The sequence below is a fragment of the Canis lupus genome, chromosome 8 (assembly GCF_048164855.1).
Source record: "Canis lupus baileyi chromosome 8, mCanLup2.hap1, whole genome shotgun sequence".
Taxonomy (NCBI): Eukaryota; Metazoa; Chordata; class Mammalia; order Carnivora; family Canidae; genus Canis; species Canis lupus.
In genome coordinates, this window is record NC_132845.1 from 68,322,947 (window position 1) to 68,347,932 (window position 24,986).

Sequence of the window (24,986 nt, forward strand, 5' to 3'; positions counted from 1 at the left end):
TCTGTCTCTCTCCCTGTGTGACTATCATAAAAACAACAACAACAACAACAACAACGGAGCCTCAATGTCCTGGAGTCCTCTGGGCTGTGGAAGGTGCTTGGTAACCGTTGGGAAGGTGGACAGAAGAAAGAGTAAGGGACCAACTGCCTTTTTGGCAGCTCCTCTAGAAGGTAGCCTGCCCTGTCTGAGGGGTGACACCTGCGTTCAATTTCTCCCTTGTCTCACTAGCTGTGGGACCTGGCTGGACAGTCTCCACTTTGTGAGGATGCCCAAGGAGGGGCTAGATGCCAGTAGGAGGTGCCCCAGCCCAGCATGGCATGTTTACTAAATACATATGTTTACTAGAAAAACTTTGGCAGATTGCCTGCTGTCTTGGTGCCTCGGGCCCCACTGCTCCCACATGCTGTCTCCCTAGATGCAAGCTGCACATTTCATGTCCTGTGCAAGCTCCTGGACCCCAGTTGGATCCCCATGATGCTAAGAATTGTGATGCATGATTTCTGCTCATAGATGTTATATGGTCCTTGGGTTTATTCATTTTGCCTTCTCCCAACAGCATTGAGAGGGCCCAGTAATAAGCCTTGAGCTGTGGCTCTACTCACAGAAGCAACTTCTGGAGGATGAGGACCTAGAGTCTTGATTCATAGATGGGCAGAACCTAAATGCAGCTCTCTAGCCCAGAGGGTGGGCATGGGGGAGGGGTCAGAAGCTGTATGATCAGGAATGGGGCCAAAGTGAAGGCCATGAGCCATGGACCATATTTTAAGAATACCACCTTAGATCTTCCCCCATGTTTTCCTAAGTTTTTGTTCTCCCTTCCTCATGGCCACATCCATCACTACTGTCGTCTCTTTCCCCTCCAGGATACCTCACCTTGCTCCTGCTTTCCCCCCAAGACCAGGAGTAAGACAAAGATGTCTGGTCTCACTGCCTCCATTGATTGTAGTGGAGGCTCTAGCCCATGCAATAAGGCAAGACAAATAAGTGTTCTCTGTTTTCTTAGAGTCTGTATTTCTGTATTTGGCATTCATTCATCACAAGATAATTGTACTAATTACTTTTATAAATTTTTCTGCATTCTTGATGCTCTGACACTTGTGGCCTTGCTGACTAGGGAGAGATGGCCCCTACCAAGGCTAGCCTATTCTTAGATATAGCAAAGGGCATTCCTAGGAGGATGTCTTTCCTATACAAAGTAACCTCTCCAGGGTCCATACTCTAAACCACCTCCTTTATCTAACTCTCACAAACTAAGCCTATATTTCCTCTGCCCTGAGTCAACCCTATGCTAGGTGACAGACACCTAGAGATAGCACCTATAACCCAAAGCCCACTGGAATTAATCAAACTAGCCAATCCTAAGCTGTTTCCCCTTCCTTGCCTTGTCTTGCCAGGGGAAAACACTAAAGGCTGTGGTCTATGCCTTCCCCTTGGTCTTGCCTCTGCCTCTTCTAGTGCTTCCCCAAGTGGCTCTCAATGGCATGGCATTTTCCTTCCCTACAGGAAATGTCAGTTATAAAAACCTTTCTGTGTCATTACTCTCTCTGTGTCATTACTCAGTCACTTGTACAAATTAAAACTCTGTGAGTATAAAAATTGAGCCCAAAGGCATCCAGATTGGAAAGAAGAAGGAAACACTCTAGAAAACAGAGAAAGAAGGAAAAACAGATGACTTGATTGTTTATGTAGAAGATCCAATGGAATTGATAGAAAAGCTACTAGAACTATATAAGTGATTTAAGTTAGGTCACAGGATACAAGGGCAATACACAGAAATCAATTGTTTTTCTATATACTAATGACAAAAAAATGGAAGTCAAATGAAAACAGTACCACTTACAGTAATTTAAAAATATGAAATACTTAGAAATAATCACAACAGTAGATGTGCAAGATCTGAAACTGTAAGGCATTACTGAGAGAAATTAACGATTAATGAATGGAGATTTCATGCATAAGTATGAACAGTATTCAATACTCTTCAACTCTCCCCAAAATAATATGTAGATATAACACAAACTCCATCAAAATCCCAGTAGGCTATTTTGTAGAAATTGCCAAGCCACTTCTAAAATTCCTATAGGAGTTCAAAGACCGTAGAAGGGCCAAAAAACTGAAATTGAAGAACAAAGTTGGAGGATTTACACTACTTGACTTTAAGACTTACTATAAAGCTACTGTAATCAAGATGTATTGGTGTCAAGACAGGCAGATCAATGGAATAGAACAGAGTACAGAAAGAGACTCACTATCATGTGGTCAATTTATTTCTACCAAAGATGCAAAGGCAATTCAGTGGAGCAATTATAGTCTTCTCAGCTGGAACAAATGAATATTTATATACAGAAAATGAACTTCAATTCATATTTTGCACTATATATAAAATTAACTTGAAATACAGTCTAATGTAAGTCCTAAAATTATATACCTCAAGAAAAAAAAGAGAGAAAATCTTTGTGACTTTGGGATAGTTAGAGATTTCTTAGATTCAGCACCAAAAGCATTGAAGAAAATATTGACAAATTAGAGCCCCTCGATATGAAATCTGTTCTCCAAAAGATACTATTGAGAAAATGAAAGGAGAAGCTATAGATTAGGAGACAATATTGGCAGATCACATAACTGACAAAGGATTTGTATCCCAAATATACAAAGAACCCTCAAAATTTGAGAAAAAAATCCTAATTGAAAACATGAGCTAAAGATCTGAATAGATACTTTGTCAAAGAAGACATATAGTTAACAACCACTTGAAAAGATGTGTAACAGCATTAGTCATTAGGGAAATGTGAATGAAGCCACAGCGAGATCACATCATCCATCTGGTAAGGGCTTAAATGGAAAGACCAGCAGTTAATACGCTAAGTGTTGGCAAGGATATGGAGCAACTGGAAATGTCACACGGGGCTGGTGGGAACGTAAAGAGGTACGACTATTCACGCCATTCCTTAAAAAGTTAAACACCTCCTACAGGTACCCACACATATTCCTCATATATATGCCGCTCACAGGTATCAGGGTGTGGAGCAGCAGAAAGTGGGAAGTTGTGAAAATGAAAAGTCTCAGGCTCCACCTCACCCTGTTGAAGTTTGAGAACCACTGCCCTGGGGCAAGGACACTGGACACTGACTTTTTTTTTTAAAGATTTTATTTATTTATTCATGAGAGATACACACACACAGAGAGGCAGAGACACAGGCAGAGGGAGAAGAAGGCTCCATGCAGGGAGCCCAATGTGGGACTCGATCCCGGGACTCCAGGATCACGCCCTGGGCAAAAGGCAGGCGCTAAACCGCCGAGTCACCCAGGAATCCCCAAGGACACTGACTTTGAGGACCCCTCTTGTCTGTTACTTTTCCTTTTCAGGGCAATCCTGTGAGATAAAGGAATTTTATTTCCACCTAACCAAGGAAGAAAGAAAGGCTCAGAGGGGGTCCCCTCACTCACTCCAGTTCCTACTACCTGGCAGGTCTAGAGTGTGGACAATGCTCAGGTCTGTGTCCCTTGTCAACTTGGTGCTTTCCCAACAGACTGGCCTTCTTCCCAGCTCCCCCAGCAGCTTAACCTCCCCATCTCCTCTCTCCACAGCCCTTCCTAAGAAGGCCATTCATCAGTGCTGCTTTCGTCAGGCCACTGGTCAAGCTCTGGGGCCCAGAAGCAGGTCACGGGAGGTATGGGAAGATGATGATGGGTTTCTGAGAACAAGGAAGGAGGAGAAACCGGGGGCCAGATCTTGGTGTCTGCCCTTCCCCATGGTCTGCCTGTGTGCTGCTCCTGACATCAGCACTCTGTTTACTTCCTCTTGTTTTCCATCTGGAGGAGGGGTTACGGGTCCAGGGAGGGTTTGCCTTGCCCTGTTTGAGGGCAGGCATGCAGTGAGCCCTCCAGAGCCCAGCTGGGAAGGGAAGACTCACCCATGTGAAGCAAGTAGGAAGAGGGGATGCCACCTCCCGCTCACTGGGTGCTGGGTCTTTTGCTTACTTGCTGTGTTCTCCTTTTTTTTTTTTTTTTTAAAAAAAAGATTTTATTTATTTATTCATGAGAGACACAGAGAGAAGCAGAGACATAGGCAGAGGGAGAGGCGGGCTCCTCAAGGGGAGCCCATGTGAGACTCGATCCATGGACTCCGAGACTACACCCTGAACCAAAGGCAGATGCTCAACCACTGAGCCACCCAGGTGTCCCATACTTGCTGTATTCTTGATGCTTTGACACCTGGGGCCTCACTGGCCAGGGAGACATTGTCCCTCGCAGTCTAGCCAGTCCTAGAGATAGCAAAGACACGCCCAGGAGCACGCCTTTCCTACGCACACCAACCAGTCCAGAGCCCACACTCCAAACCACCTCTGCTATCTGGCTCTTATGCTCCAGGAGGGCAATATTCCTCTATCCCATTCTCCCCAGGGCAGCTCCTCATCCTCAGAAGCTGCTGACATTATTCCCACTGGTCAGTGCTCAGCTCGCTTATCCTGCTTTGTGTAGTCTTTTCCACAGTCTCTATGATAAAGGTTCTTGCCCATGTTTTCCCTTTGCTTCCTCATCCTCCTGGGTGACCGTAGCGCCTCCCGACATGGCCCCACGTGGAATTCATGCCTCCTGTTTCTAGGGATCTGATAGTATAAATTCTTATTTCATAACCATCATCTCTGTGTCTTTGTGTCTTACCATACCTGATTCAAACTAATCCAAATAAAATTATATTTTAAAATTGTAGTTAAGTCTCCCCAGATCTCAGGAGGCAGGCAGGGTCTATAAGAGTCCTCATCTTACAGGAGGAAACTGAGGTCCTGAGGGAGGTCATGAACATCACGTCAGGTCACATCGCCAGTAAATATCTGCTGTGGTGTTGGGTCTGTGCCCGTGCACAGTGACACTTCCCCACGCAGTTACAGCAGTCAACAGGCCTCTGGGCCACCTTAACAGCCAGGTTCCCTTTCACAGGTTGTCTTCCTGCTACACAGGGAGATGCTTGAGGGCTGACTGGCTCACAGAGCTGGGGGTCCCCGTCACCCGGCATCGTGGACAAGGCAGGCAGGGCTGACTGGTATGGACAGAGAATGCAGAGAGGTCTTTATCTTTAAAGGGTGGGTGTCAGGTGATGAGGATCCAGGTAGCATTCCAGCCAGTGTGCAGTGTTTTCTCTGTTGGCTCATTTGGTCTCCACTCGGACCCTCTAAGGGAGGTGGCTGTTGTCCCCACTTTCCAGATGAGAAAACAGGCTCCGGGAAGGGAAGGCATCTGCCCAGCATTCTGACCCAGAGCTTGCCTTCTGGGGAGTCTGCCTCTGTCACATTCACACATTTCATGTGTCCTGTGACCGAGACTTCCTCACCTCTCAGCCTCCTCCTCATGGCCCCTGGCTACATTCCAGCTCCCAGCCAACCTGACACATGTCCACTGAGCTGCTAGGAGATGACAGCAGGGGGCAGAGACCTGGAGGTCGTGGGCTGACCCTCGACCTTGCTGAGCTCCCAGGTTGGGAGGAGAGAGGATGCTCACAGAGGAGACCCTGGTCTGCCCTTCCCCTCGAGTAGTGGAGGGCTGTATATGTTGCAAAACAGCTCTCCAGAAATGAAGCCCCAATCAGAGCATTTGCCAATTTCCATGGTGTAAAAACTCCCACGGTATCGAGTTAACAACTCTTGTGAGGCCCAAAGGTTTCTGTCTCACGTCCACCCCCAAATTTACATGTTGAAGCCCTAACCCCCAGTGGGGCTGGATTCAGAGATGGTGCCCCTAAGGAAACAATGCAGCTTAAAGGAGTCACAGGGATGCAGGGCTGATCCTATAGGATCAGGGTCCTTATAGGAAGTGACAGCAGAGTGCTCTCGCTCTCTCGCTCTCTCTCTTTCTCTCGGTCTCTCTCTGTCTCTCCCTCTCCCTGCCTTCCTCCTCCGAGCACATACTCTGAGGCAAGGCCTTGTGAACATATAGCAAGATGGTGCTGCCTACAAGCCACAGGCTTGAGCTCACAACATACCCTTCCCTGCCCACACCTTGATCTGGGACTTTCCCAGACTCCAGAACTGAGAGCTCCCGGGTCTGTGGCACTTCATTAGGGCAATCTGAGCAGACTACTACAACTCCCAGTGTGAAGTCACTGCATTTGAGCCAAGAAGAGATGCACAGCAGCAGGTGCTGATCCATTATTCCCACTGTGCACACACAGTAGCATGAATAAGCTCAATAGCACAGATCCGAGTAGTATGTGGTAAAATAAGTAGGGAGGGATAAGCTTCCTTCCTTTGTAATATAATTCATTGTGAGTTTATATTTAATTTTTCTCAATTAAAATTCTTTTTATTGTGATAATGTGTACCTAACAAAAATTTACCATTTTAACCATTTTTAAGTATACAGTTCAGTGGCATTAGGTAGAAGTATAGCGTTGGGCACATATTTAATTTTTAATAATGGCTGTGTTGAAAAAGTGCCCACAACATTTCCCAGAGTGTAACAATCAGCTCTAGCACGCTTCCCTCTTTGGGCTTCTTTGGTGATCATCAGGTGCCTTAGCAAATTTAGAAGAAAAAGCCACGAAATGATTTTGTCTATGCGCATTTCAGAATTCTAACTTAAGATGAGTTATGATTGACACATAGTCCTCTTCCTCTCTTTTCATTCCTTTATTGTAGATGGTTTTTGTTACCTGGACTGAGCATGTGCTTACAGGGCTTGAATTGGGAAATGGATCTCAGCTGAAGTGGGGTGTAGTTGGTGTCAGCCCCAGAAGTCCTTGTCATTGCATGTCACCAGCCTGTGGTCCTTGTGTGGTTGTAGCGAAACAGCAGACATGTATTCCCTCACAGTTCTGGAGGCCAGAGGTCCAAACTCAAGGTGTCAGCAGGGTTGTGGCCAGGGGTGTCCGGGGGCCTAGGCCTGTCAGGCACCTCACAATCCCTCCTTCCCAGGCTGCCTTCCAGCGTGAAGACTGGCTTCACTGCATTCCCAGCTCAGACAGAGTGGATCAGGGCCCTGGGTGTTCACAGAGGGTCAAAAACTGGGAGGAAGTGGTTAAGGAACATGCATGCCTGGGGACAACACAAGCGTGTGACAAGGGTGAGACCCAGAGAGAGAGAGAGAGAGAGAGAAAGAGAGAGAGTGAGAGAGTACTTGCATCTGAGTCGAGTGCGTGGAGAGGCGACCGCAGCAAGGACCCAGGAGGAAGAGGCTTCTCCAGAGTCTGGGCATGGTAGCTGAAAACTGCAAGTCACCCCACCTGCAGTCCTGTCCCCAGCACAGTCTGACATGGGACTTGTGGTCCCTTTGAAAAAATAATTATTCCATATAAGCAAAAGGCGACGCTCCTCGGTACAAACTGGTGAGTGTTGTTTGTGAAGGCAGAGAAGAGGGAGCATCTCTGTTTGTGCTGGATGGGCTGCTGCTGGTTCATGAATTGCTCAAGAAAGCCAATTAAAAAGTAAAGGCGGAGAAGATGCCAAAATCACAGGGGCATCGCTCAGAGTTGGGCTTCCTGTAGCAAAGCAGGGCACAAGCCCTCCTGTTGGACCTCGGGGGCCCATTCTTCCTCCACACCCACGTGAGCACTGGTGCCCCCTGCTCATCCTGGGCTTGATGGACTGATGCCCCCTTGTGCTCAGCCAACGGGGGCAGTGGCAGGATCCTGATCAGGGGGAGGGAGGAGACTGAGGTCAGAGGTCACATAGGAGCACCTCGGGTCCCTCTGGCTGGGTGGGGGGGCACACTGTGCAGGGCTGTGGTCAGGTTCCTTGTGGGTGGGTCACCTTCTTTTTACTTTTTTTTATTTTTTAAAAGATTTATTTATTTATTTATTCATGATAGATGTAGAGAGAGAAAGAGAGAGGCAGAGACATAGGAGGATGGAGAAGCAGGCTCCACACCAGGAGCCCGACACAGGACTCAATCCCGGGACTCCAGGATCGCACCCTGGGGCAAAGGCAGGCGCCAAACCGCTCAGTATGTTAAACCTCTACCTTTGGCTCAGGTCATGATCCCAGTATCCTGGGTTCGAGTCCCACATTGGGCTCCCTGCTCAGTGGGGCATTTGCTTCTCCCTCTGCCCCTCCCCCCAGCTTGTGGGCTCACTCGCTCTCTCAAAAATAAAAGTAAAATCTTAAAGAAAAAGAGCTACTCTTAGCTGTGTTAGTATATACAATATAATATAATGAACCATAGCCACCATGCTGTACATTATATCTCCAGGACTTACTTTATAGTTGGAAGTTTGTACGTTTTGACCCCCTTCACCTATGTCACCACCCCCTTCCCACCTCTGGCAACCACCAGTCTGTTCTCCCTATTTATGAGTTTGTTCATTGTTGTTATTGTTGTTTTTCAGGTTCTACATATAAGGAAGACCATTTGGCATTTTTCTTTCTCTGTCGGGTGTATTTCACTAAGTATAATGCCCTCAATATCCAACCATATTGTTGCAAATGGCAGGATTTCTTTCTTTCTTATGGCTGATTAATATTCCATTGTGTATATATGTTACTGGAATCTGGTCTTTGGACCCAGCTGTGGTAGAAATGAGGCTGGACCCAAAACTTAAAGGTATAGGCAAGGTTTTACTGAGGCAACAACTGCTGCTAAAGGGAGATACAGTCAGGACTATGGTTTCAGACTGGCTCTCCAGAGGACAGCCAGGGAAAGTTTTAATGGGGCTGAGATGTGAAAAAGGAATGATACTCAAGCACATAGGGCCGGGGAATCCCAGGAAAGTGGGTGCGTAGGTGCAGTTGACAGAACATGCTTCAACATTAGACATTTCATTTGCATGTTAAGTCTCCACCTCTCGACATGTTTTTTATGAGGAGGAAAGTCAGTGAAAGTTCAGTTTTGGCGACCATCCTGTCTGGAATCAGTCTGAAGCAGTCTAGGTTTGAACCAAGCTCCTTGGTTCAAGGTCTGCTCTGCAGGAGAAGGCTAAGAGCCTACAGGGAGCGCTCCAGGTGCTGGGCTTTGTTCCCAGGGCTCTTGACTGTCTCATATACACCACATTTTCTTTATCCATTCATCCCCTGGTGGACACTTCAGCTATTTCCATATCTTGGCTATTGTGAATAATACTGCAGTCAGTGAAGGAAGGGGTTCAGATATTTTTGAGTTAATGTTTTCCTTGCCTTCTGATGAATACCCAGAAGTGGAATTACTAGGTCATCTCAGCAATGTGTTATTTGACTGAAGTTTGACTTGTGTCATTCTTTTAGAAAATCAACTCTATTTCCTGAATGATTACATATTTGAAATGTATGTTGCCTCAGTGGTGGACTACAGGGCTCGTACTTGACCAAGGACCCCAGCTGCTATTCTCTGACAACCCTCACAGTGAGGCTGCTCCTCCCATAGGCTGCCACTAGCCAGTGACTGAGTATGGTAGGAATACTGAGGTTGGCCCCTTCCTGGGACATGCAGGACTCCTCTGATGGTCAATTTTGATTTAAGAACTTCCCATTGGTCTTGCAGAAATGTTCTTAGACTGCAAAGTGGTCTATAATGCATCTACCCAACCTTCTTTCCTTCTCTCCTTTGTTCTGAGTCACCTTTGCATCCAATCTGACAAGCTCTCCCAGCCTAACTGGGCTTCCTCCGCATTATCTCTCATATGTGTATCCTCTAAACATATTTGCATTTCAAATGATGAATAAATAAATAAGGTCTTAAAAAAAAGAACCTCAAAATAAACCCAACATGTATATCTCAAGTAAATAAAAACAATAAAAGGAGGTGGGATAGATTTTTTGTTTTACGCATTGAAAAATTGTTGGGAGCCTATGTATTTCAATAGTAATTATCTCCTAACCATGGGATTCTAGGTGATTTTATCTTCATTGTTAATTTTTTGGTACTGTTTCAAAAATTTTTTTAAAGGTTTTATTTATTCATGAGAAATACAGAGAGGGAAGCAGAGACATAGGCAGAGGGAGAAGGAGGCTCCCTGCGAGGAGCCTGATGTGGGACTCAGTCCCAGAACCCCGGGGATCATGACCTGAGCCAAAGGCAGATGCTCCCCTAACTCTGGGAAACGAACAAGGGGTAGTGGAAAGGGAGGTGGGCGGGGGGTTGGGGTGCCTGGGTAATGGGCACTGAGGGGGGCACTTGGCGGGATGAGCACTGGGTGTTATGCTAAATGTTGGCAAATTGAACTCCAATAAAAACAAACAAACAAAGGCAGATGCTCAACCACTGAGCCACCTAGGCGTCCCTTTTTTCAAATTTTCTACAAAAAGCATGTATTACTTTTACAACTAGGAGAAATATTTTTATTTTACAAATCAACCGATACAAGTTTTTATGTATATAGTCAGGCTCTCCACCAGGGTGGCTCTGATGAACTGAAATAGAATCCCTCTCATATCTTTGCAAGGCTCACTGACACTCCAAATGGAGACACTGGCACATAAAATGACAATCCTTACATGCACAGATGTGATAAATGTTGCTAGCTCTGTCTCTGCCCTCACCACCTCAGCACTGCTTTTCTATGTGGGAACTGGACCACTGCCAGGTTTCCTTCACCTGCCACCACCCACATCCCAATTCTTGCTGGTTGAAATATGGCCCGTGCATTAAAAAAGTAAGAGAAGAGGTACAGATGGCTGAAGGGAAGGGCTTCTAGGCTTGATCATCACACCAGCTTCTCCATCCTCACAGCCCAGAACCTGCAGAAGCGCTCAAGTGGGGCAAATGAAGGACAGGAGTAAGTTGACCTCATTGCGGATGATTAGCCGCCCTGGGTGGATTCTGTCGGGCAAGCCCAGACTGGAGGTCATTTCCCAGGCGTCCACAAAAGCCACACGGAGGTCAGCAAACGCAGCTCGGAGAAGCCGATTCACCTGGAGGGTGAACCAGTCACTGCCATACACGGACTTGTAGCCAGTGTTGGCCAGCTTGATGACCACGAGAGTGCGGGGCTCCCGGGCCAGCAGTGCAGCCACGGCAGCCCTGATCCCTGCAAGTCGTTGCACAAAGGCAGATGGGGGAAAGGTGGTGAAGTGGGCGCCCAGGCCCAGCACCACCACTGTGTGGGGGCCCCCGGCCAGGCCCCCCAGCTCCCGGACCACAGAGTGCAGGGAGGCCACTGGTGTGCGCAGGGAGCGCAGGGGCCAGCTGTGAGCCCGCCAGTGCAGCACTATGCCCCGAGTGGTCTCCACTGCCATCAGGGGCCCCGTCTGATACGTGGTGTGTAGATCCACAGGCTTCAGGGCTGTGGGGAGGACAAGAGGAAGTATAGGGGTTAATATAAGAATGAACTTCCTCATTTAAAAACACAAAAGATCTAGCATGGCTTGCTTTTCTGTTAGCACGCGAGTAGCCTCTGGCCCAGTCACCTGGTTATGCTCTTCCTAATCTGTAATATCGCCATTGACCTTCCAGTTACCAAGTCTGGGGGCCTATTCTCAGTCCTGAGCCACTCTGGCACCTTGGAGAATTTGTTACCTTGATGGTCCTTTAGACACCCCCTCCTTTCTTAGCAGTATGTTGTCACCCTCTGCAGTCTCCTTTCAGACACAATACTTCAACTCGGATTCATCCACCAGCTCCCTTCAGCTGCCCCTGGAGGAAGACTTGCCCCCATGCTAGAGAGTCAGGGCTGTCCAGTTTATATGCGTGTGCAATGGTGGCCAGCCAGGGGCCAGAGGCTTCTGACATCTGGTCTGTCACTCAGCTGTGTGCCCTCATAGATAGCTAAACGCACCTGCAGGAAAAGACCCCTCCTTTCTTCACACAAAGTCCCTGCCTGCTTATCCCACCTTGTGCTTCAGGTGGTGCCAAATCAGCTAGCAGGGGATCTGGTTTTCCCAGTGTTCTGTCATGAGCTTCTGTTCATCATTAGAAACACCTCTTGCTGCACGCCTGGGTGGCTCAGTGGTTGAATGTCTGCCGTTGGCTAAGGGCGTGATCCTGGGGTCCAGGGATCAAGTCCCACATTGGGATCCCTGCTGGCAGCCTGCTTTTCCCTCTGCCTGTCTCTGCCTCTCTGTGTGTCTCTCATGAATGAATAAAGTCTTTAAAAAAAAAAAAAAGCATTTCTTGCTTAGGAAAGTCACCTACTCCACCTGCCACACGCAGAATTATCCCAAGGCAAGCACCCTGGGGGGGAGGGGTTCTTAGTTGGAACTAGAGCTCTCTTTGTCCCTAAAGGAAGGGGCTGCACCCAGACCAACCCTCCTGGGAGACAGGGGCTTCGATCCCTCAAGCAGGAGGGTAGACAACATCCCACAGACCTCAAGGTGGGGCAGCTGGTACTTTTAGAACTTCTGTAAACAAATGGCAGCCCACATCCATCTTGTGCCAGGAAGCCCAACAAGGCTGCCCTCATGCTCAAAGGTGAGGATGAGAAATGGGAGAGGATTCTCCTTCATGAGAGCACAGACTCACCCTATGGGCCCTGCACACTTCTCTGCTGGATGATGGGAGGACAGGTAGGGGAGGTGGCTTGGTGCTGATGTTTCTTCTCTCCTTGGCTGTCATTTCCCCCCACTCCCCTATAAAGCATATTCCTTAATCCATGTTATATTATATTGTAAAATCTGTGCACAAAAGTTGAAGGCTCAGTTGGGGACTCATCCTGCATGACACTCTCACCTCTTTTAACTTTTATCTTCCCGGACATAAACATGAAACTCTATCTGAAACTTAGACATCTCAATTCACTTCCAATTTCATGTGTCCAAAAGCATCATGCACATGCTCCCCAGAAGCTCCTCCCACCTCTTCAACTCAATATGAAGAATATACAATAAATACACCATCTTTTCCCACTGCTGTCTCTTGCTTCCACATCCAGTCAGGCATTCCAGTGACTTTCATTTTGAGCCCATTTCCTGTTATCCCTAGTTACCAGATCATCTCTCCTCTTTCCAGAAGCAATCAGTCAACAAGCTGTCAGTTCCTCCGGTATGATACTTCCTTTACTGCTGACCCTAATTTAGTCTCTCATCAGCCCACATGCTGACCTACAGTTGTCTTGTCTTGAACTTTCTCTTTTCAATCCAATCAACCCAACAAACTGAAAACTCTGAAAATATTCAGTGTCTCCTCAATGTCACAAGATAAATCCCTGGTTTCCCTACAATACTTTTGTTAAATTCCAACTCTGGTCCTCCAGTATCCCTTGGCAAATCCTTACTTCCAGCTAAGGTTAGGTACTCATTGTTCTTCAAACATATCTACACTCCTGTTAGAGCCTCCAATCATTGGCCTAATTGTTGAGATTATGTGTAATCTGGGCACCTTGTTCCCCATCTCTGCTTCTGCCCCAAGCTTAGGTATCCTCCAGATCCTTCTCCTGAAGTGTTCTCTGCCTTCTCAAAGCCCTGGATCTTATCTTCCCTTTTTCTCTTAGGAGCCCTGCCCTCTCCCTTCACAGCCACTCACAGGGCACGGTGTCACGCAGGTACTCCCACCACTGCCGAAGCGTGGAGTCCCCCATCATGTGGATGATGTGGCCAGCCAGGCAGCCCAGGATGCTGTCAACGGTTGAGAAGGAACGGCCGGAGCAGGATAGTGAGTGCCACATGGCTTGGTGGTAGAAGCCAGAGGGCTTTGGGCCCATGATCCCAGGGTGGCACGGTTGTTGAGGGGACAGAACTGTAAACAATTATTTGTAAGCAAAACAATCTGTGGGTACAGAAGAGTCTAAAGCCACAGGCATGGAATAAGTGCTGCCTTTTCTGCAAGCCCGTGTCACTTACCCAGACTCTTGTTGCTCTCCTTGGCCACCCAGATTGGCGAAATATCCTGAGGGAGGACCTTGTCTGTCACATTCCTGAAGAGAAACCAATTGGCAAGAGGGGAGCCCTTAATGGGAATGTGTGATGGGAAGGAATCCTGGGCTGAGGCAAGATGGGGGTTCTTGGAGGAAAGGAAGTTCTCAAAGTCAAGGACATCTCTCCAGTGTCAGGAGACAGTGAGTGGAAGCTAGAATTCAGTGATCCAGGGATCCAGGTTCTTGGCCTCCGTGATCCCATCAGTGCAGAGAGCAGAACTGCTTTAAAATGTAACCAGGATTTTGGTTTTATTTAGGTATGATGGGGCCAACAGATCAGGAGATGATGGCCATGAGAAAGATAAGGTGTCACTCAGAGTTCCTGAGAGGCAGGGGCACAGTGTACTATACCAGGCCACACAGGGAAGCGCAGGGTCAGTTGGGGGCAGAGGACAACAACCTAGGTCAGGATTTTCCCAGGAAGGAATAGGCAAGGAAGGGTAAGCATCTGAGGAAATTGGTCATTTGAATAATTTCAGTGGGCTCTGGGCTGTAGAGGTAGATTGTAACTGTCAGCACCTGGCCCTGAGGTGATTTTATTTTATTTTATTTATTTATTTATTTATTTTAAACAGTGGGTTTATTTATTTTTTTAATTTTTATTTATTTATGATAGTCACACAGAGAGAGAGAGAGAGAGAGAGAGAGAGAGAGAGAGAGAGGCAGAGACACAGGCAGAGGGAGAAGCAGGCTCCATGCACCGGGAGCCCGATGTGGGATTTGATCCCGGGTCTCCAGGATCGCGCCCTGGGCCAAAGGCAGGCGCCAAACCGCTGCGCCACCCAGGGATCCCCCCCTGAGGTGATTTTAGGCAGGGAGGGGATATTGGCCCAGACTGTAGGAGCCAGATAAAAGGAGGCAGGGTGGTGGTGTGCACTCAGGATCGGGTGGTATGCTCAAAGCAAGTTGTTTGCTATCTCTAGGAGCTAGAGATGAGCTAGCTATCCCTGGAAGGGGCTACCCCTCCCTGGGGCCACAAGGCTCCAAAGCATCAAAGCATCACAAAAATATAGGAAATGAAAAACATGATTTAAGGGCGCCCGGGTGGCCCAATCGGTTAAGCATCTGACTCTTGATTTCAGCTCAAGTTGTGATCTCAGGTTGTGAGATTAACTTCCCAGTTGGGTTTCATATTGAGAGTGGTAGAGCCTACTTAAGATTCTCTCTTCCTAGGTATCCCTGGGTGGCTCAGCGGTTTAGTGCCTGCCTTTGGCCCAGGGTGTGATCCTGGAGACCTGGGATCAAGTCCCACATCAGGCTCCCTGCATGGAGCCTGCTTCTCCCTCTGTCTGTGTCTCTGCCTCTCTCTGTGTCTTTCATAAATAAAATCTAAAAAAAGAAACTGATTTTTTTAAAAAGATTCTCTCCTTTCTCTCCTGACTCCTTGCCCACTCACTCTCTCTTTTAAAAAGCAAAACAAAACAAAACAAAACAAAAAAAAAAAAACCATGATTCATACAAAGGGACTTGGAGCCTTTTTCAAGAAGTGCTAACTCTCCTCTTGGTCTCACTGAGGCCGCTCCTACTGGATTCTCCTGCCTAGCATTAGACCAGCAGTCACTCCCTGACCCCTGGGATGCCTCCCCCCACCCTCACCCCCGTTGCCCCTTGTGTGAACCTTCTCCCCAGGCTCTAGGCTCAGCCTTTATTCCTCCTTCCAGATTGCACTCCTTCCCTTGGTGGTCTCACTCAGCCAAGATCTCTGGCCCAGTCTTTTCTGCCAAATTCCAGGTTTATGAGCCTAACCATCCGCTCAGCATCTCCACTTGGTGTCTTAATGCACGTGACCAAACTCCTGCTCTCCACCCTCATCCCCACACCCCACTGCCCACCTGAGGTTTTCTCATCCCAGCTGATGGCAACTGGCCTTTAACAGGTGAGTGGGCCCCACACCATGCACTCATCAGCGAGTTCTCACTTTTTGGCACATTCCTCATTTTCTCAGGACATCCTATGGGCACTGCCTTCAGAATATACCCAGAAATGAATAGCTTTAGACACCTCTACTACTGCAGCCCGAAGCAAAGGCCTCCTACCTTTCATTCTCCCTGATTATCCCTTAACCTGCAGTCTATTCTCAATGTGACCATCTGAGAGACCCTTTAACAATGTGAATCGGGGGCACCTGGGTAGCTCAGTGGTTGAGCATCTGCCTTTGGCTCCGGTCATGATCCCGGAGTCCTGGGACCAAGTCCTGCATCGGGCTCCCCATAGGGAGCCTGCTTCTCCCTCTGCCTATGTCTCTGCCTCTCTCTCTGTCTCTCATGAATAAATAAATGGATAAATCTTTAAAAAAAAGTGAATCATATCATGCCCATCTTCTGGTTCAAAATCCTGCAATGATTCCCTTTTCGCTTACAGAAAAAATCAACGTACTTACAGAGCCCTTCCTGGTCATACCATGTCCCTGCCTTAAGGCCACTGGTCTTCACCTGCCACCTCCCCATCCTTCGCTCCATCCCAGCTATTTGTTCCACAGACACACCAGGCACCCCATGGCATTTCCTCTGCATCGAAACTCTTCTCTTAGGTATATCCTGGGTTAATTCTTTCATCCTCTTTAAGTCTTTGGTCAGATGTCACCTTCTTAATGAGGTCTACCCTGACCCTCTATTTAATATTACAACCTGTCCCCACCATACTCCTAATCCTCCCCTGTATTTTAAATCTCCCCTAATGTTTTATTTACTATTATTTACTTATTGCTATGTTTATTGTTTCTGACCCTTCCTCCTGTCATAAGTAAGCTTTACCAGGGCAGGGGCCTTGCTGTCACTTGGCGGCTGCATTCCCAGTGCCTCCAGCAGGACCAGCAAGACTGTGCATGTAGAGGCCGTTCAGAATGCATTTGCTGAATGAAAGAACGGACTGCTTGAAGGGGCTGAGGAGAGGGGAATTTGCTTCTGAGGGGGAGAGGGGATGATAATATTTCTACAATCTAAAAAAATGCCTGAGTATGGCCTTCTTTGAGTGTCAGGGCCTTAGTGCCCCCTAGAGATAACAGCTTCAGGAAGCAGGTGAAGGATAATCCCAGAGACTCTGGACCCAGGTGGAAATGCCTGCTCTCCCAGCAGAGCCCAAGATTATACAATTTTGGAGAGCAGACACTTTGGAGTGACCAGCATGGACAGAGGTCAAAGGAAGAATCCCATATGGCCAAAGTGTCAGTTTCTTTGCAGGACCTTAGGTGAGGGGAGCTTTTGCCACCAGCCCATCTGCAGAAGTCCTCAGGTGGGATTAAAATTGATGTCAAGAAAACACCTGACCTTGGGGCTGCAGATTCGTATCCGCTACACATTCGCCACATGTGTGGTTATCTCTTTAATGCCTGTCTTCTTTTTAAAGATTATTTATTTGTTTATTTATTCATGAGAGAGGCAGAGACACAGACAGAGAGAGAAGCAGGCTCCATTCAGGGAGCCTGACGTGGGACTCGATCCCGAGACTCCAAGATCATGACCTGAGCCAAAGGCGGCGCTAAACTGCTGAGCCACCCAGGGATCCCTAATACCTGTCTTTTATCAGTACACTCTTGGCTTGTGTGGGATGGAGCTACATCCGCCCTCCTCTCCCATCTTCAGGATCTCCAGGACTTTGGACAATGTCAGGGCAGGGGCCACTCAACAGTAGCAAAACGCTTGGAACAAGATTGTAAAAGCCAAGAGCCGCTATATGCTGTCCCTGTTCTAAGCACTTTACACGTATTAATTCATTTGTTCTTCACCACAAGTCTATGAGGGAAGTACTATTATTATTCCCGTCTACAGATGAAAGAACAGAGAGGTTAAATGACTTGCCAGAGATCCCATGGATAGAAGCTGGCAAATTGGAGCAGGTCGAGTCAGAACCCACACACTCTTACTCCAGAGACTTTTGGGCCGTACCCCGAGGGACTTCCTGAGATGGATCCTGAATTTAACCTTAGATTTACTTTCAATCGACCAATGCAAAAAGGATGTGTTCTTCTCCTTTTCTGACCAAAGGGAACATAAGAATTGGTTTGGAAAGACCAAGGTTTCCTGGTGCTAAATTCTCATGCCAGGAAATAAATGTTAGTGGGTATTTGCCAGACTGAGCTACTGAGAGCCTTCTGGAGTTGAGTGTCTGGTGGGGCCAGCAGGTACCTTGGCACCTCAGGAGTCTCTGGCTTGGCTCACCCCCTCCAGTCCTCATGGCAGCCAGTGAGAACTTCTGTGCTCTCTGGGGCTGAGGAGCAGCAGCCATTACAGCTGTCATCCCTCCCCGGAACACCTCTGGCTCTTCTCTCCCCAGTCAGTGGGGGTGGCCCTCCACCCATGCTCTGCCCCCACTTAGCTATCTTCTGGGACCCTATCTTTGCCTCCATCCCCTACTCTCCCTGCTGGAACCAGACACCCAGGTCTCACACCTTAAAAAATGCCTCCCATCTCTTTGGGGTCTCTCTGCCCCCACCCCACCTCAGATCTCAGGGACAGCAGGGCTCAAGATAAGCCAGGCTGTTTGCCACATCTTCCCTCCTTGTCTCCCATTCTCTGTCTATCCAGAGAGGCTTGCTCCCCCAAGACTGAGGACAGTTCTTAGCCATTCCCAGCTTCTAGGCTATAGGCTCTGCTCCCCTCTCATTCAGGGGGGTCACATCCATCCTCCATACTCCCCGACAACATATGCTGGTGATTTCTTCACTACATCTCTTCTTACAAGGGCCATCAGAAGAGCAGAGAGGCCTAGAATGCTTCTCTTTTGCCAGAGATCCATGCTTCTCCTTTAAGCGTAGCTAAATTGCCATCTGCCTGAACTGCCAGGTGGGGTGCCCTTTCTCTGCGTCCTCACACCACTCCATGCATACTACACTTAAGCACTCATCACACTGTGTGTTTTTAAAAGCCAGGAGTCTCCTCAGTGAAAACTTGTAGAGGGCAGGGATGCTGACCATTACATAAAAGTAGTCAGCACTTAGTATGAGACCTGGCATGCAGTAGGAAACATGTTTAATAGAAGGGAATAGATGGATAAGGGTGGTGGCTCAGGGAGAATAATCACAGGGGCTTGGGGTCAGGGATTGGGGCAGACATCCCAGATGATGCTGGGTTTCTTACCATGCCAGTAGGGCCTCCTCGTGTGGTGTAGTCACATTCCAATAATGTCCACTTGAATGCCCTACCAGTGAGTCACAGGGTAGGGTAGGGGGTCGAGCACAGAACCAGAGCTCACCAGAATCTTCATCCCTGTAGTGACAGGTAGATTCTTCCTCCCCCATTAGCAGGGGGTTAACATTGCAAGTCACAATTTCTTCATATCCTGTGGGTCCTCGGAAATAGCCCATGAAATCAACCATGGCCCACTGGTCTCTCCAGATTCCCCGCAGGACCCCAACTGCCTCACTGGAGTGGATCAGCCGTACTTGCACCTGGGCCTGTCCAGCCCAGAGTAGGGGGAAGGACAACAGGTAGGTGCCATTCTCCAAATCCTGTATATCCCCAGGAACTCCTGCCTTCAGGTAGGGACCCAACAGCTGTGCTCGAAACAGATCCCCACCATGGGTCTTGGGCCTGCCCCGGTGGTCTCTGGCAATAAGAATGGCCTCTAGGTAGCCTCCCAGGGTGTAGCTGGCCTGAGAAGTTTTCCTCAGGTGGTAGGTGGAGGTCTGGGGACTGGTGGAGGCTAAGAGGTCTCCCCCATCTCCTGGGGTGGGAGGCCAGTGCAGAAGATGGGTCAGGTCTGAGAGCTCCTGAGGGAGAGAGCCAGAAGACTTGTGGGCTGGGTGGGGCTGTGGGGGCAGAGGAATGGTGCTGTCAAGCCAGGAAACTCTGATGTACAAGATCTGTGGGTAGAGAAAGAAGAACCTGTCAGTGGTTTACATTTCTTCACCTTTCTTTTGGGAAGGCATTGTCAGTTCACAAGATTTAGTTCTCTGCCTGGTGGATCTCAGGCAGGAATCCTACCTGCCCTGCCTCATGCTGCTTCTGATCCAAAGCTGGTGTCTGAGTGACCACCACACACATCTGCAGATAACAACTCATGTTTCCTGGATAAAATCAACATGAGCAGGAAGAAAGATTTGGGGGTTACATGAAGAAGAAAGAAATGTTACAGAGCAGGAGAAGAAGGAGCTATTTCCTTTATGCTGATCACTGAGACCTGTCCAAGAGGCACTTACTTAAGCCCCTGGAATTTGAATTTTTTTTTTTTTTTTAGTATGAATTGTTGGCATAGTTTGTGACTGAGAACTGGGGAGGTGGGACACAGTTTTACCAGGGACCCATGCAACTGGGGAATGAGACTTGATATGGTGGAGTCCCACCAGAGTCTGCCAATGGCTCTGGGAGTAGCTTGAGATTGAGTTCTTTATCCATAGGGCCTACTGGAGCTACCATCCTTTCATCAGGCCAATGGTCAATACAGTGGTCAACAACTGCGATTGGTCAACAGGAAGGGATGGCCACCTTATCAGGTTAGTGACAGGGTGGAGGCTATCTACATCTCCTTCTCTTGGTTTCCCTCTCCATATCAAAGGAGAAATAGAGTGGAGAAATGAGGGAAGTGCACACATGAGTAGAGCATGCCTCCAGCTGACTCAAATCAGCTAGAGCCTTGGCTGAACTTGGCAAGAGGGGACAGAGGGAGAAGGGAAGGAGCAGAGGAGGAAAGCTTTTAATATGATATGCAATTGAAATTTGAAATGAATAGAACTGAGTCTTAGAGACACAAAATCAACTGATTTCATAACCGAAATTAACTTAAAACTTATGGAATCAGAATGAGATGTGGTGGGAAGGATAGCACACAACAGACACAGTTCATAGCAACAACTGGATGAATTAAAATTGTTTCGAATTTATACTCCAACTAGGTTCTCCCTAAATTGGCTATAAGTTCTCTAGTAAGCATGGGCCTTTAGTTTCTGCAGGCTGCAGTGACCCAGTTGATGGCTGTGGTCTTGCAACTGGATTTTAGTTGCATGGGCTTTAGTAAGTAAAACCTGAGCATCTGCTGTTGACTTTGATCTAAGAATCTGCTCCTAAAACTGTGGTTAGATTACCAAGACAAGAGAGCATATAGGATTGTTGTTGTTTTTTAAACTTTTTATTTTAATTAGGCTCCATGCCCAACACAGGGCTTGAATTCACAATCCTGAAATTAAGCGTCGCATGTTCTACCGACTAAGCCAGTCAGGTGCCCCTAGTTTTGTTTGTTTTGTATGTTTGTTTGTTAAAGTACATCCCCTCTACCCGATCAGCTTGAGGGGGTTCATCTGTCTAAGGGGAGATTAGGATTTGTTAAAAAGGAATGCAAAGAAAAAGAGGATATGTAAAGGCTATGATGAATGAGAGGAAAATGGGTTAATTTTTTAAGCAAGTTAAAATATTAAAAGCATAGTTGAGGCTTCCCTAAATGACTAGAGAACAATGGAGAGAAATATATTACCAGAAACAAACCCTCCTCTATGAAGAAAGATGTGACACAGAGATTTTTTTTTCTGACATTAAAGTAACAAGTTACTCAAATACTGGAAAATTCAAAAGCAGAAAAAAGGCAAATGTGTTAATCAGGAATTGCTTTTGGCTGGTAGTAACAGACATTAACTTAAGTGGCATAAGCAAGGAGACTTATTTTTCTCTCAATGAGTGTCTTTAAATAGACAATTGGTGGCCTTGGTCTTAAGTTTGTCAGGCCAAGGTCTCTGAGATTTTCTTTACATTTCCCTCATGGTCCCAAGAAGACTGCTGGAGCTCCAGCCATCACATTCATTTTTACAGCAGCAGGAAAGAAATAAAGCAGGGCACCAGATAGCTTTAGAAGTACTGTCCAACAGCTTTTGTTTATATTTCATTGACTACTCCTGTCTTTGATGGAGTCTGGACATAAAGTCTCCCCTTTCCCAGGTTTGGGTTAGTAGGGTAGAATGGGAGAATATTTCTAAAATGAGCCAAAAGCCTTGTAGCCACCAGATTTAGTTCAGGAATCTGATGAGAGGGAAACCAACAGGCTGACAGAGCAATTGCCCTTGGGAGGCATGTTTCTTGGGACAAATCAATTCCCATGCAAGAAGACTTGGCCACAGCCTTTGGACAGAGCATGGAAGATGCCAACATGCAGATGGAGGGATATATTTCTCAAGGTCATGTAATTTACAGTACTCACACCTTACATATCAGTTGGATATCAGGACTGTGGAAATTAAAGGGGAACAGGAAATTGAGATGTTTCAAACATATGGATCTGGGGAAGATGGGCCCTTCAAGTAAGGTCTGATAATGAAGGTTTTGCTATTGCACATTTCCACATTTTTCAAAAGTAAGGGATGTCCCATACCACATTCTCTGGAAAAGGAGCAAGCACACAGAGGTGGATTTTCCCTACAGCTAGAGTATGCACAGGACACAGTCATCCTCAGTGGGGGAAATGTCTTGACAAAATTTAAGTTCATAGGTTGTGGACTTCAGATAACCAGTGCAGACCAATATCTGGTGAGGCTGAAACCAAGAAGCTTTTCACTTCTTTGCCTACTGACTTGCATTCAGCTACCTCTGAAGTTCAGCTTTGTTCTTCAGCAAAACCAGAAGCTGGATTGTACTAGGCTCTGGGAACATTGTTTCCTAGGTTAACTATTCAGAGGGGTGGGATTTTGCTATCATTCTTCCTTGTTCTATTTCTTCCTTCATTCTTAACTCTTAGGGCCTATGTATGTGAGATAGTGATCCTGTATAGAAGTGTGTCTCTTGTGCAGATCTGGGCTTTCCTGCAGGCCGGTTTCTCTAGGTCTAGACTTGGGGAGGGTATTTGTGACAAACACTTTTGGTTGCCTATTCAATATCCCATTTTTGTTTGGGATGGAATATAGCCAAATGTGATACATTATTATCATGTGGTGTATTATTATTGGCCTGAGCCAGTCATGATATTCATGTTCTACACTTCCCCAGTCTTCTTGAAAGTTTCTCAGTTCTGGCTAATAAAATACAAGAAGAGGTCTGATGAGAGATATCTGGGACACCTGTCACTCCCTAACAAAAAGGACCAATAAAGCTGGGACTGCCCCTATTTTATTTCCACCTGAGATGTGAATTCAGTGTCTGGAGGTGTGTTGGCCATCTTGCAATAAGAAAGAAAAGGCAGTTTCAAATTTTATTTCTTTTCCAGTACCTTCATTCCTGGTGCTGTGTGTTATAGAAGACATTCATATCATGATAGGGACCTCTGGCTGTTTCTTTGTGTGATGATGCTGGGTTGGCACAGTGTGGGGAAGGAGTATTCCTGAAAGCCATTCCTATACTGAGATAATTAGCTACAACTTAGCTATACACAAGAATGACTACAAACCCATTACATTAAAACTAAATGTTCCTCAACTCAAATTGCTCTTAACAGGCTCTAAAAAAATGCCTGTGACCAAACACTCCAACAACATCTGACATGGAGGAAGTTTAATAGAAAGATACATGACCTTAACAGATCAAAATATTAAAATATTTCACTACTGTAAAACTTACAGAACCATGTGGCATTACTAGCACACCTCTCATTGCCTTGGTAGGCATCTGAGCAAGTTAGAATCTGAACTTCAAGCCTCAGGTTATGACAACAGCAATGCCAATTCTGCCTCCCAACTGACCACATTATGAGAAACTATATATGATTCATCTCATTTTTGGAGATGTTCAAATATGAAAAAATGCATACCTTGGAATTGACAAAATATGATATATACAACATATATAATAGACAAAGGATTAATGCCCAGAAGATAGGAATGCCCACAAGTCAACACGAATGCAATAAATAGTCTAGTGGAGAAACTGGCAAAGTATATGAATAGGCATGTTACAGAAGAGGAACTGCAAAAGCAAATAAACATCAGAAAAAGATGTTCAAGTACATTAGTTATAGGAGCTAGGAATGGTTACAAAAGAGCCAACACACAGTAGCTTAAGAATGATGGTCTTATTTTTCTGATATAATGAGATGTCCAGGAATAGGACATCAAGGGCTGTTTAGTGGCTCCATAAATGTCAGCAAGGATCCAGACTCCAACTGCTGTCCTAATTATGTTAACTTGCTGCTCTGTGGTGCAGGATGGCTGTACTTCCAGTGTTCATGTCCATGTGCCAGTAAGGAAAAATGGGGAATGGCAGACTGTGCTTGGTGGATTTTCTCCTTTAAATTAGGAAAGAAAACATTTTCCCAAAAGCCCCACCCAGAAGACTTTGGCTTTATATTTCATTATCAGGTGTCAGTTGACCACCAGACCTAGGAGAATGACATTATCATGATTGGTTGAGACCATTTATAATTCAACCTGGAGGGCTTGGGGTTTGGGTAAGGACCTTGCTTCCCTGAAACTCAGGGATCTCTGAGGTAGTTCTCCAGAAAAAAAAAGTCTTGGTTTAGAGGTTCTGTTTTTAGAAAAAGGTGTTTAGTAGTTAATTGACAGTCCTTTACTATGCTAGATATCACCTCTTCAGTGTCTACTTCAACTATGACCTAGGTGGACTATGGATAAGGAAGAACTTCCCAGATAATGAAGCCAAGGACCATGGAGAATGATGTCTGGGGAGCCCTGCCCAGGGGAGTGGAATGAGTACATACTGAATGCTTAACTCTTCCTTCCCTTCCCAAACCTCACCCCTAGCCTTCTTCCCAGACTCAACACCTAGAAGACTGACAGCTAGCTAAGCATAGGCCACCAACCTCAAAGCAGAACCCTGGAAAATTTCTCTGAGGACTCTGACTTGTCTTAGAGGAAGACCTATTGGTACTAACACACAGGTTCTCCAATAAAACAGCATGCCCAATCACCCTACATTGAAAAGCCACCACCCATAAGCTTTCTGTTTATTGCTGGTATATAGAAGTAGTTGATTTCTATATATTGGTTTTATTTCATTTAACTACCTTAAATTCAACTTTTGATTTAGTATTTTCTTCTTAAATGATGTTTCCCCTCCATAAGTGACATATCTACAATGTTGACTCTACTCCATTAACATGGTATATCTCTTATTTAGGTCTTCTTTGACTTATTTCATCAATGTTTTGTAATTTTCTGTGTATAGATCTTGGCATTATTTTATTACATTTATATCTAAGTATTTCCCCCTTTTTGAGGGGTACTACTACTGGAAATGGTATTTAAATTTGTTTTTGTTTCCAATTGTTCACTGTTCATATATAGAAATACAATTGATTTGTATATTGACCTTTTTCCTGTGAACTTGCTAAATGTATTTATTAATTCTAGGAGATCTTTGGAGAT

The 24,986-nt window shown here is 46.4% G+C and overlaps 1 protein-coding gene across 4 annotated transcripts in view; it reads right to left on the reverse strand.

Annotated features, from left to right (window-relative positions):
- Positions 1–10,122: 10,122 nt before the first annotated feature.
- Positions 10,123–24,986, reverse strand: part of LOC140638964 (NXPE family member 3-like) — a 64,465-nt gene continuing 49,601 nt past the window's right edge. For 3 of the 4 annotated variants that reach the window (XM_072837196.1, XM_072837197.1, XM_072837198.1), the window contains 4 exons: positions 18,829–19,553; positions 13,680–13,753; positions 13,363–13,575; positions 10,124–11,188 (listed from right to left, as the gene is read on the reverse strand). In XM_072837196.1, the coding sequence (XP_072693297.1) occupies positions 10,656–11,188; positions 13,363–13,575; positions 13,680–13,753; positions 18,829–19,553 (1,545 nt within the window). In that variant the 3' untranslated portion in view covers positions 10,124–10,655. Of the gene's footprint in view, positions 11,189–13,362; positions 13,576–13,679; positions 13,754–18,828; positions 19,554–24,986 lie in introns of all 4 variants that reach the window. The other variant, XM_072837195.1, reaches the window with a different exon arrangement.